This window comes from Lithobates pipiens, unplaced genomic scaffold (assembly GCF_037356315.1).
Source record: "Lithobates pipiens isolate NorthernLeopardFrog02 unplaced genomic scaffold, aLitPip1_a1.2 Scaffold_18, whole genome shotgun sequence".
Classification (NCBI taxonomy): domain Eukaryota; kingdom Metazoa; phylum Chordata; class Amphibia; order Anura; family Ranidae; genus Lithobates; species Lithobates pipiens.
Window position 1 is genome coordinate 83340966 of NW_027507758.1, and position 13654 is coordinate 83354619.

The 13654-nt window shown below is 44.2% G+C and overlaps 1 protein-coding gene across 1 annotated transcript in view; it reads left to right on the plus strand.

Annotated features, from left to right (window-relative positions):
* The first annotated feature begins 1068 nt into the window (after window positions 1–1068).
* Window positions 1069–13654, plus strand: part of STUM (stum, mechanosensory transduction mediator homolog) — a 120461-nt gene continuing 107875 nt past the window's right edge. Inside the window, exon 1 of the mRNA XM_077485858.1 lies at window positions 1069–1429. Within this exon, the coding sequence (XP_077341984.1) occupies window positions 1267–1429 (163 nt within the window). The 5' untranslated portion in view covers window positions 1069–1266. The remainder of the gene's footprint in view (window positions 1430–13654) is intronic.

The following is a 13654-nucleotide window of genomic DNA, read 5'->3' on the forward strand; positions in this document are numbered from 1 at the left end:
AAAGTCTGGCCGTGTGTACACGGCATTAGTCTTAGGACTAAAACTGCATTTTAGTTTTAGTCCCATTTTAGTCTTCTGCAACTGTTTTAGCTTTAGTATTTATTCGGCTAAATCTCCAGTACATTTTAGCAGACTAAAACTCATTTTAGTCGTCTAAAATTTAATGAGTGTAATTAAATTGTAATGCATTAGTTAACCTTTCTCTCCAATTTGCAAACTCATTATATACTGCTGGAGTGAAAAATCGAATATGCTATTATTTATGGTATTGAGGTATGAACATGCACTGCAGACTGGTGTTCATTTTAAAGTCAAATTTCAATTTAGTTTTAATCATAGTCTTTTGACTAAAATGGTATTTTAGTTTTAGTCCCATTTTAGTCTTTTGACTAAAATGCCATTGTAGTTTTAGTCGTATTTTAGACATCTCAATTGTTTTAGTTTTAGTCGTATTTTAGTTGACTAAAATAGTATTCATTTAGTGAACAGGAAACAGTAAGATGGTGTGAATGAAACAAATGAAACAGCTATTAGAATATTTTTATTTTACTGGCTTGAGTAGGCACCGAAACACAGGCTACTATCCTCTGGGTTCCCAAAGGAAGCCCAAAGGGTCACACATAGTCTATGGGCCACATGGGGTGCACCGACGGGGCTATTTTAAAATCAGAAAGATAAATTCTGATTGGCTGCTTGAGCCATTGCATGTTCTATTCAACGATTTGCTCCGTGCCCTATTTTCTGAACTATCCCACAAAATCTTTTTGCACTGGTCACTTGCAGGAAGCAGCTAGAAGCATAGTAAAAAGAAAGAAAAAAAAAAGACAACAAAAGCACAATCTCTGCTCAGCAAAATAATGCTTTCTTATTGCACATTGTTCCAAAGATTTTTACTCAAGCATGCGTGTGTAATTATAGTACAAAGAAAATCCCATAAAAGGCACACGTGAGGGACGGAACAGTGGCAATTCACCATGCAAAGGCGGAAAGAGCGCAGCTTGTAGTGTATAGCATGTAGCTTCCTAGTGATTGCTATAATAATATATGACATTAGTGGGCTGTGTGTCTGATTGAGACTCCCCAAGCTGTGTGTTCTGAGGGAGGAGGAGGAGGAGGAAGAGCAGCAGTAGAAGAAGGAGGAGGAAGGAGAGGGAGAGAGAGCGAGTAGCACTGAGAAATCCTCATACTCTCTCGGCATTTGACCCCACACCAAACTCCAGCACCCACGTCTCCTTGCCTGCTCTTCACCCACACCTGAGGGGCAGCATGGATCTCAAGGAAGGGGATGTGGTAGGCAAGGGTACCTCTGCCAGTGGGGTGGTGGTACAAGTCAGAGAGAAGAAGGGACCCCTGAGAGCTGCCATCCCTTATATGCCATTCCCAGTGGCTGTCATCTGCCTTTTCCTCAATACTTTTGTGCCAGGGCTGGGTAAGTGTCTTGTCCCTTTAAATTCAGCAGCTGGTGGGTGAAAGGTTTTGGGACTGGCATGCTTGATTCTTTGCATCTTAGGCAACCATCTCTAGAAAGTTTGTTCTGTCCTCCGGTTGAGTCTTTGGCTGTGCCACTAGGGGGGAACCACCAGTCTCAGCATGCTATTTGTCAGTTGTCATGCCCTGAATACAGGATTGTCATTTAAAGAAGGTAATAGAGACAGCTGTTCGGGGCAGATGATTAGAGATGTGATGTCACATTGAGGGGGGAAAAAAAAAATATCTACAAATGCCATTGAGGTCTGTTGATGAGACTGACAAGTGGGTCCCAATTCTTTTGCGCTGTGCTGGAAAATGTGCAGAAGCCTTGTAGAGTTATTACAAGGCATGCAATAGCCATACCTGTATGCTATATGTGTTTTATCAGTGCTCTTTCAGGGTGTGGTGTTATTAGAAATTGTGGCCAGGACATGAAATAAGCTTATTACATCTCTTCCTGAATCTCTTAGGAACTGTAAGTCCCAGTGTGCCTTCACAACTGATTCATGGCTAGCTTATCTGTGGATGCATAGTCCTCAGTCTTGGTTTATACTGGTACTTGTGGTTCATCAACAGCTACAGGTTGCCTTTGCCAGCTCTGATGAAATGGAAACATTGGTAACATCAAGAAATCTATCTAGTCTTCTGATTTCATATGCACGGAGATTAGTTTTTTTGCAAAGCTCCCCGAATAGGCTAAGACAGCGGAAGCAGCGTGTAACCCGGAGCAACCAGATTTCACTCTTTATCCATTTGACATAGGTAGACCAACGATACGTGACTGCTAATTGATTGCACTTTAAAGATTGGTCTTTGTCTACTTATCAAGGCTGTGTATCTGCTAGAGGTGTGTTTCAAGTTTTTTTTCAACTAACAGAAGGTGAATATTTGATTTTCTTTATATATATATATATATATATATATATATATATATATATATATATATATATATATATATATATATATATATTCTAAGATTTAATCAGGATGGAATTAGACAGATTTTTATTTTTTTTATATTCTGAGATTGCAGAGGATGAAAGAGTAACATTCTAGGAAAATGTAACAAAGGGAATCAGTGGTGGGTCTAACCTGTAGCTATTAATAACGGCATCTCTTTCTTCTACGAGAAGGGACCGGAGTACAGTATTGCCTAAGGTGAGCAAAGAAAATACATGAAAGTAGGAAGAACAATTATCAGTAACTGGTTGGATTGGGCAGAATTTATCTCATGACTGCAGGTTAAAGGTTGAGGGAGACGTGATAACCCTTACCCAATCCGATGAGGACGAAATTTGCAGATCAAGAGATCTCAAGGGAAATAGTGATTGAATAGAATGAAAACCTTGTCCGGTTGTTTATCCAAAGATAAGTCAGTACTGGAAGAGGATGCATATACACTATATTACCAAAAGTATTGGGAAACCTGCCTTTACACACACATGAACTTTAGACCCCTTTCACACTGGTGGCGTTTTTCAGGCGTTTTTCAGGCGTCTTAGCATTAAAAAAAGCGCCTGTAAAGCGCTTGAAAGAAGCCTCATCTGAAGTCCCAATGTGAAAGCCCAAGTGCTTTAAGAGCCCTTTCACAATGTCAGCGCCCGAAAAACGCTCGGAAAGCACCGCTTAAACTAGCAGCGCTTTACCAGCCTTTTTCTAGCGTTATTGGGGCGCTTTTAACCCCTGCTAGTGGCCAAATAAAGGGTTAAAAGTGCCCACAAAACGCTGCTGCCAATAGCGCTTTTCAGGTGTTTTACAGGCGCTTCCCATTGATTTCAATGGGAAGGAGCGCTTTAGGAGCGTTGTATTCACCGCTCCAAAAACGCTGCAAAGAAGCTGCTTGCAGGACTTTTTTTGACACCCTGCCAGCGCAGCGCCTCAGTGTGAAAGCACTCTGGCTTTTACATTTGGATTGCCGTTGCAGCTTCTTTTAAGCACTTTACAGGCCTTTTTTTTTAACGCTAAAGCGCCTGAAAAATGCCTGAAAAACGCCCCAGTGTGAAAGGGGACTAAATGGCATCCCAGTCTTATGCCGCGTACACACGATCAGACATGTTGGCTCAAACTTGTCTTGCATACACACGGTCACACAATGTTGTCGGAAATTCCGAACGTCAAGGACGTGGTGATGTACGGCGAGCCGAGAAAATTGAAGTTCAATAGCCAGTGTGGCTCTTCTGCTTGATTCTGAGCATGCGCAGAAATTTGTGCGTCGGAATTGTGTACACACGATCGGAATTTCCAACAATGGATTTTGTTGATGGAAAATTTGAGATCCAGATCTCAAATTTTGTGTTTCGGAAATTCGGATGGAAAATGTCCAATGGAGCCTACACATGGTCAGAATTTCAGAAAAAAGCTCCCATCGAACATTTTCTGTCGGAAAATCCGACCGTGTGTATGCGGCATAAGTCCGTAGGGTTCAATGTTGAGTTGGCCCACCCTTTACAGCTATAACAGCTTCAACACTTCTGGGAAGGCTGTCCACAAGGTTTAGGAGTGTGTCTATGGGAATGTCTGACCATTCTTCCAGAAGCGCATTTGTGAGGTCAGGCACTGATGTGGACGAGAAGGCCTGGCTCGCAGTCTCCACTATAATTCATCCCAAAGGTGTTCTATCGGTTGAGGTCAGGACTCTGTGCAGACCAGTCAGGTTCCTCCACCCCAAACTCATTTATCTATGTCTTTATGGACCTTGCTTTGTGAACTGGTCCAAAATCACTTGGTGGAGGGGGGATTATGGTGTGGGGTTGTTTTTTAGGGGTGGGGCTTGGGCCCTTTAGTACCAGTGAAGGGAACTCTTAAGGCTTCAGCATACCAAGACATTTTGAACAATTTCATGCTCCCAACTTTGTGGTAACAGTTTGGGGATGGCCCCTTTCTGTTTCAACATGACCGTGCACCAGTGCAAAAGCAAGGTCCATAAAGACATGGATGAGCGAGTTCGGGGTGGAGGAACTTGACTGACCTCAACCCGATAGAACACCTTTGGGATGAATTACAGCAGAGAGCCAGGCCTTCTCATCCACATCAGTGCCTGACCTCACAAATGGGCTTCTGGAAGAATGGTCAGACATTCCCATAGACACACTCCTAAACCTTATGAACAGCCTTCCTAGAAGAGTTGAAGCTGTTATAGCTGTAAAGGGTGGGCCAACTCAATATTGAACACTACGGACTAAGACTGGGATGCCATTAAAGTTCATGTGTGTGTAAAGGCAGGTGTCCCAATACTTTTGTTAATATAGTGTATCTTCCTCTTCCACACTCCACACCTTATTGTTAATGTTCAAGGTTACCCAACATTAATATTTAAAGTGGACCTTGCAGTAAAATGCAACCTTGCAAGGTCCCACTCTCCCTGCACAAATCACGCCCTATTAGTAGGCATAAGTAAGGGTTTATAGTTATCTCATCCCTATCTTCTGTCCACAGTGCCTAGGCGAAGATGCCATCACACTTTTTCCTGCTAGAGCCTGGGGAGCATAGAGTATGTAAAATGTAATCAGAAGACACTCTTGCAATTGACTGGAATGTCTTCTCAAGAGATTTCGCCTGCTCTGCATTCCTCAAAAATCTTCCTGGTAGGGTGGTGACATCACACTCGGAGATGTGGAAGGTAAGGTTAGCAGCCTATACATTATGTATTTTTTAACCAGCGAGTTTAACAAAAGAAAATGCCTTACTTCCCCCATGCACACACTTGATGTAAATGGGGGAATCCCTCTTCCTGTGGTATTGTATTCTGATAGCAGGGAGCCTTCCTCACCGTCAGAATACAATGATCAGTGTTGCCAGCTATAGCAGGTGCCAGGTGGCATTGATCGTTTGGGAAAAACAGGGTCAGTCCACCCAAACCTAAGAATTTAGTTTTTGGTGGATGCTGGAGAATTAAAGCACCTGACAGTCTCTTCTATCTCCTTTTGGACCATATGACTTAAGCTGCGTACACACGATCGGATTTTCCAACAGGAAATGTGTGATGACAGGTTGTTGGCGGAAAATCTGACCCATCGGACAATTGTTGTTGGATTTTTTGCAGACAAATGTTGGATGGCAGGCTTTAAAATTTTCCGCAGGCAAATGTCTGTTGTGGGATTTTTCGAGCATGTATACACAAGTCCGTCGGACATAAGTCCAAAGTACAAATATGCATGCTCGGAAGCAAGGATGAGCTGGAAGCAGTCGGTCTTGTGAACGAGCGGTCGTAATGGAGAATTAACATTCATGACGTGGCAAATTATGAAATCTCGAAATGCAGCGCACATTCTCTTCTTCTTTATTTAATGTAATAATATTGAAGCTATTCCGAAAATCATCTGGATTATTCTCCTGGAGCTCCCGCAGCAAAGGCATATGACATAATTGGTCATGATTAATAAAGCAAACAATTTTTGGTCCAAGAAACCCTCCTCCTCCTGTTCCTGAACTGGACTTGGGTCAAAGCAAGAACTCCAAGGCCAATAATAAATAACATGTTATCTCCTCTGATTCCGCAACATGTCTGGTTGACGAACGGCCGTTCAGAAACAAACTGAAAATAGTGAACTGAAAGCGCAGACTGAAAAGGGCTAAATGAAAACTGTGAAATAAAAAGCGCGAATCAACACTCACCACACCAATCTTATACTAACATGAAATTATCAGAAGGAGCCCAAAGGGTGGTGCTAAAGAGCTGAAAAACCAAGTCACTAGGTTAGTGTTTGTTGGCCGACAATTCCTTGCCGTTTGTATGCTAGACAAAATCCAGGCACGCTCCTTCAGACAAAAGTCCAAGGTTTGGTCTGTGGAAAATCCGATCGTGCGTACGAGGCTTAAGTTCACACTGTGGCCATCACTGAAAAGCATTTGGCACACGGTTGCAGGCCTGTTGACTTGAATGTATGAGTTTGAATGGTGGTGCGGCCCTGTTAACTTTACCACGATGCAAAGCATTGGGAGCATTAGAATGTGTACACCCCTGTCCAGCTGGGTTAGGTTTTAGGTGGCAGCCGAGTGGAGGGTTGCCTATTTTTACCACTTTTTGGCCCCCAGTGTGAAAGAGTGCCCATTATGAGGGGTTCCCATCATCCCTGATGGATATTATATTTTATATTATGGAGAATATAAAAGGAGATGGAAAACACAAAGGGGGTTATTTACTAAAGGCAAATCCACTTTGCACTGCAAGTGCACTTGAAAGTGCAGTCGCTGTAGATCCGAGGGGGACAAGCAAGGACAATAAAAAACAGCATTTTAGCTTGCACATGATTGGATGATAAAATTAGCAGAGCTTCCCCTCATTTCAGATCTACCCCTTAGATTTAGAGTGACTGCACTTCCAAGTGCACTTGAAGTGCAAAGTGGATTTGCCGTTTGTAAATAACCCCTTAAGTCAGACAGGAACACAGGAAGTCAGGATTTATAGCGAGTAGATCTCACTGTTGGAGTATCCAAGACATATAACAAGACAAGGGACTGCTTCTTTATGATATCACTTTTAAGTGGATGCTTTAGCCAACATTTATTGAAAATTCCATCAGTCAGTCTGCGTTTTTTTTTTTTTTTCTTTTTTCATACATCTAACTGAAATGATTGCATGAATATGTGAGTCTTGCAGGATAATAAATGAATGACTAGTCCGTCCACTGAAAAATGAAGGCAGAGATTACACATAAATTGAAACCGGTGGAAGGGGGAGAAGGAGGGGGTGAAGAGTAAGCAGGATTGGACATCTTGATTCCATGGCATGTCGTTATATTCATGCAACTGTTGGCTGAAAAAAATCTACAGACATTCAGAATTAAAAGAAATAGGTGATCTGACTTTGTTCTGCACATCTACACATTTGTATCTTTGATATGCAACCTTTTTTAGATAAAGAGAACCTGTCAATAATGTAAAAAACATTACAGGCAAAAGCACAGAAAAGTCAGGTCTTTTTTTTTTTATATATAATCATTTCTTTGAAGGCTTTGACAAGTTTTGTACAAACCACAATTAACAAAAGCCATGCATTGTGCATCTCAAGCAGCCCCAAGGGTAGCCACTGCATTACATAGTTAGTGAGGTTGGATAAAGACACCAGTCCAACCTAAGTGAGTGTGGGTGCGTGTCTACAATTATCTCTATTTAAGCTACCCAAATAGGGCTGTCAATTTACCCAACACTCCACACATAGATTGCTCACTCACATACCCTACCCTCAAGGAGCCCAGAATCTAAGGTCCCCAACTCACATTCATATACTAGGGCCAATTTTAGACAGAAGCCAATTAACCTACCAATATGTCTTTGGAGTGTGGGAAGAAACTGGAGTACCTGGAAGAATGCCACGCATGCTCAGGGAGAACATGCAAACTCCTGACAGGGAGTGTCATGGGTGGGATTTGAACCAGTGACCCTTTTTGCTGCTAGGCTAGAGTGCTACCCACTACACCACTGTGCCGCATTCTATGTTTTGAGGTTAATGCCCAGGTGCTCACCCACAAAGAAATCCATACAAATCCAAAACTAGTATAAAGGCACTCACAGGTCTTGAGAAAGATAGACTGAGCTTCACGGAAAGTGACCACAAAAAAAAAAAAAAACAACGCTGCTGTTTTGATCTACCTCCCCTGCAAGACCAATTAGTGCCTCTATGCTATTTTTGGATTTGCACATCTCAAACATAGTGTCTGACAGTCCGGAGATACACACAGTTGAACATATAAAATTTGCTCATGCTGACCATGTATATTTCAAACTTCTAAGTGCCCTGTGCCATTTTATGTAATTTGGAAACAGTCAACATCAATACAATAGTAAGATTGATGCAAAATGGAACATCAAAAGTTTACAAAAAAAAAGAACAAACAAGAAAAAATCAGGGAACGGAAAACGGAGGACAATGAATGTCGTTTACCTGGAATGCTCTATGCCAAAATTAACAACTTTATCTTTAGATACAGGTACAAAATTCTATGAAGGCTTTCATACTTCCGGTACCTAAATTATATTTCAAGTATCTGAGATATCTCAGATTTTTCTCAGAGTAATACATTCATCCCACCCATGTAATGCTTAATTTGTCTTGGCAGTGTGGACCTAGTGGTCAGCTTCCATTATAATATCCACCCCTCTCTTCCAGTCATATATTCCATATACATCCAGTTCACCCTGCCAAAGGCCTTTTTGGCATCAGTATGCCATATCAAGTAGAGAGCTTTCTCAGGGCCATGCTTCGCCCAATGTGGAACACTAAGGGCTCTGATGGTATTATCACGTGCTTCACCATGAAGCAAGGTTGATCAGTGTAAACAACTGATGTAGTCCAGGGACGTGCGGTGAGGTCAGTGGCTGGTGAGGCACTGGCTAGTATCAGAGACAGATATAGACAGGTTACATATGCTGCAAACGTTAGAACGAGAGCAATAATTCTAGCACTAGACCTTTTCTGTAAGGCCCCTTTCACACATGCGGACCGTATGTCCGTATTGCATCCATCTGTTTTCAGATGAAATACGGACATGCATGCATTCCTATGGGATAGCGAGTGTCAGCGGATGAACATCCGCAGACACCCGATATCGTCCGTCTCCGCTATTGTCCGATTATGCAGATGGAGGAAAATCCTATTTTTCTATCCGTCTGCGGAGTGGATCGGATGAACACGGACAGACGGTCCGTGCTCATCCGATCCCCCCGTAGGGGAGAGCGAAGATCTGACAGGGCGGTCCCTGCACAGTGTGCCGGGACCGTCCTGTCATCCGCCGGCTCAACGGGCATAAACGGAGCGATCATCACAGGGCGGATCATTACGGATTTGTCCCGTGTGAAAGGGGCCTAACTCATGTAACCTGTAAAAATAGTTACAGCGTTGCCTATGGAGATTTTTACATACTGAAGTTTGGCGCCATTCCACAAGTGTGCGCAATTCTAAAACATGACATGTTAGGTATCTATTTAATCAGCGTAACATCATCTTTCACATTATACAAAAAAAAATCAGGCTAACTCTAGAATTTATTTTTTATTTTTTTATTCATAAAACAGTTTCTTTCCAAAAACGATGATCCTGATTGTTGTATAAAATCTTCATTATGCTATTCAAAATAAGAATTTCTTAATTCTGAACCATTTCATTTCATTGTGGCCCATGACCGGTTGCAAAATCACTTAAGTGGCCCATGCTCTTCAAAAAGTTGAGCACCCCTGTTTTATGTGATGACTTCGTTGGATGTCAGAGACAGAGAAGAAGTAGAAGCTGGAAGTTCTTATAAAAGAAGCATAGAATTTCTGAAACTCTCAGGCAGTTGTAGAAGTGTCTAACACAGATTTGTCCCACACCAACAGCCTATCGACATGGCATGAGTTTGTTGTTTTCTTAACCCTTTAACGTTCTCCTCCACCGTTTGGTAGTGCACATTTTGAGTCACGCTAACTCATTGAAAAATGTGGACTTTAAAGAGTTAATGCCTTAAGCCCCATACACACTATCAGTTTTTCTGCTGATTTTTTCCTTCAGATTTACCAAAACCATATAATATGATGTCGAACCTTAAAGCGGTTCTTCACCCTAAAGGGGAAGTTCCGCTAATCTTATCCCTCCCCCCCTCCGGTGCCACAATCGGCACCTTTCAGGGGGGAGGGGGGTGCAGTTACCTGGATAATCCAGGTAACTGCACCCACTTCCGGCCAGACCGCCGCAGACCCCCGCAGACGCTCCGCCCCCCCGTTGTGTTCTGGGAAACACACAGTTCCCAGAGACACAGCGGGGGACCATAAGAGACGCGCAGCGCGACTCGCGCATGCGCAGTAGGGAACCGGGCAGTAAAGCCGTCATGCTTCACTTCCCGATTCCCTGACAGGGGATGGCGGCGGTGGCAGCAGCGAGACGAGCGATCGCTCGTCATCTGCCGCCGACATCGCTGGAACCTGGGACAGGTAAGTGTGATTTTATTAAAAGTCAGCAGCTGCAATATTAGTAGCTGCTGGCTTTTAATATTTTTTTTTAGGTGCAGCTCCTCTTTAAGAGTTTTAATTTGTATGCAATCAGGCAGGCATTCTACTACATGGTTTTGGTAAACCTGAAGAAAAAACTAATAGTGTGTATGGGGCTTTAGTTAAAAACCAACCACATCCCCTCTACCCCAGCGACAGGATATTGCCCACACTTCAGATAAATTCTTAGCGCCAGAACAGTCCCAACGCCTACTAAACTCTTGTCGCCCTTGAAATTATTTGGTCATGAATAGTCTACCCACTACAAGTGTACCCACGACACTTTCCTTCTCTTAGGATTCTCCCTCTTTATGTATGTATGTTTGTTCAACCCATACATTGTTAAAATAACCCCTATGCGGCTTTACGAGGCCAAAAGGGTTTTGCACTTATACGAGATGTTGAACCTGTCTTGTTTTAATGTTTCTGTTTCTGTCATTTTGCAATAAATACTGATTATACAAAAAAAAACAACCACATGTATTTCGATGTTCATAAAACCGGTGTGCATAATACCAAACGTATCCCTCATTTTTCTTTCTAGGCATTCTAGTGACCCACAAAGTCGCTGATGGATGGAATTGACTTATGTTTCTGTTCTAAAGTGTGGATCTAATCTAATCCCTTGTACACACGGTCGGAGATTCCGATGGAATGTGTCCGATCGGACCATATTGTCAGATAATCCGACCATGTGTGGTCTCCATCGCACTGTTTCCATCTGAATATCCGACGGACCAAGTTTTCCAACTTGTTTATAAAATTTTCCAACAAAACATGCTCTGATTGGACATACTCCGATCATGTGTAGCCTACTCCGACGGACAAAGTGCCAGGCATGCTCAGAACAAATTCCTAGACCAAAGCTATTGGCTACTAGCCTGAACGTAGTCCCGTCGTAACAAAATAATGTCATCACGTTATGTACAATCGGATTTTCCGACAACTTTGCCCGACCGTGTGTATGCAACAGTTTCGGACAAAATCCGTCGGACAAAATCCAACGGATTTGGTTGTCAGAACAGGGGCGTAACTTTAGGGGGTGCAGCAGTCGCAACTGCAACTGGGCCCTGTGCTGCAGGGGGCCCATGAAGCCCCCTCTACATATGGCCGGCAGCAGCATAGGCAGCTAGGGGTACCAGTGCACCATGCACACGGGTGGCTGGAGGTGGAGGGTGACTAGCAGAGCTCCATGCTCAACTATCGCACTGGCTGCTCTTTAGTTGTGCATTCCAAGCATGACCTGTGTCCTCGGCTGGCTCCTCAGAGTACCCCTCTCCTGCTCCATGCATTGCCGCTCAGTCCGATGTCTGTTCTCCCCAGTCAGAGTCCCGCCCCCCCCCCCTGAGTCCGGCCCACACTTCACTGCATACTTCTCCCGGGTAAACAAACTTTAAGCACACAGATGCAGTGCAGCCCTATGAGAGCCGGTGTCCTATCATATATGGTCCCCCATCGGATAGTGTCCGCTGTGTACTGCGCACACACAGATTCCGAAAACAGCCGAGGATGAACGGCGCCTGCGCCATGAGTCTAGGTTCTAGCCCCACCATCCAAGTGGACATAGAGTAGGAATATAAAAGAGCCGAGCGCAGCGAGGCCGAGCCCGAAGCTTGGCGAGCGAAGCTCGCCCGTGAGGGGCCCTCTAATTTTCCCATCCCTATGTCCGCTTGGATGGTGGGGCTACCACCTCCACTCACGGCATAGGCGTCGTTCATCTTCAGAGATTTTCCGAAGCTTCTTCTGCCCCGTACTGCGCATGCGCAGTACGGGGCGGACACTATAGGATGGCAGGACTCTATCTGCCAGAACACCGGCTCCCCGGAGGACACTGCAGGCTTGTCTGCTAGCCCCCCTCCTCCCCGTCATACACAGATGATGAAACATCTTTCTGGGAGATATGCTGATCACCCGTCCAGCACACTGGATGGAGCCCAGGCCAACATGGATGAGTGCGCGGCCTGCAGCTTGGTCATGGTGAGTGAGAGGACCCCATCCCCCACACACCATTACTTACCCCCTCCATCTCCCCCTGACAGGGGCCCCTTCTCACGTGGGGACAGGGACACCCATCTCCCCTGGGGACAGGGATTCCTTCTCACCTGGGGGCAGTAACTTCATCTGCCCTGGAGAAAAGGACCTCATCTCTTCTGGGGACAGGGACCCCATCCTGCCTAAGGACAGTCCCCCAATGGGGCACCTAAAAATAAAAAAAATAAAATAATTAAAAAAAAACTACTGATACCAGTGGTGGAACTACAGGGCTCACAAAGGTCATACCTGTGACCACGCCCTGGAGTTCCACTGCCGGACTCGGAGGGAAGGGCCCTGGCTGGGGTTCAGGGGGGCCCTTCATGGTTTCTTGCATCGGAGCCCTGAAGGTTCTAGTTACGCCACTGTGTCAGAATGTCCGACCGTGTGTACAAGGGCTAAGAGGTCCAATACCTTCTTTGACTTGCAGGGGCAGACTGACCATTCGGCCACTCGGGCACTGCCCGAGGGCCCCAGGCCACTAGGGGGCCCCATCAGGGTTGCCAGCCTCAGTAAAACCAGGAACAGTATGTAAAACTCTGTTTTATTCACATCTGTCTCTGAAATGTGCCTTACCGACATCCTTTTGGTCTAAAAATCCAGAGATTATAGCTGCCCCACCTCTCCAGTACCTTCTCAGCCAATAGAAACATGTCTGTGTATACTGTGTGATTGTATACTGTGTGTGTGTGTTTGTGTATACTGTGTGGCCCCATAATCTTTGATTGCCTGGGGGCCCCATAATCTCCTATTGCCCGGGGGCCCCATGAGTTGTCAGTCCGCCCCTGTTGACTTGGCTTACTGACTATTGATGCTGGTTTGTTTTAATGGAATATGAGTGCACTCCTTTATCATAATAAATGACATTTTAGGAATATATTGCAATATGAGCATTTATATGTTGCATATTTCTAATATATGGGAGTGAAGCTGGAGGCACTAGCTGGATCGCACCACTTACTGTGGCCATGTTTGGGGTTTATCCCTAAAGCACTTTTAGCTTTTAAGTTATGTGGGAGCCATTGGGTTCCAGTAAGCATCCAACCTCAGTCCTGTCTCTATTGGATTTCTAGGAGCTTTCTTTCTGGAGTTTTGAAACACCTCCTGTACTCTTGTGGACTTTTATGAGCACTAATTGTTACTGGACTAATTAATTTTTGTTGTTTTTTTATATGTGTTTATTTTATATAAC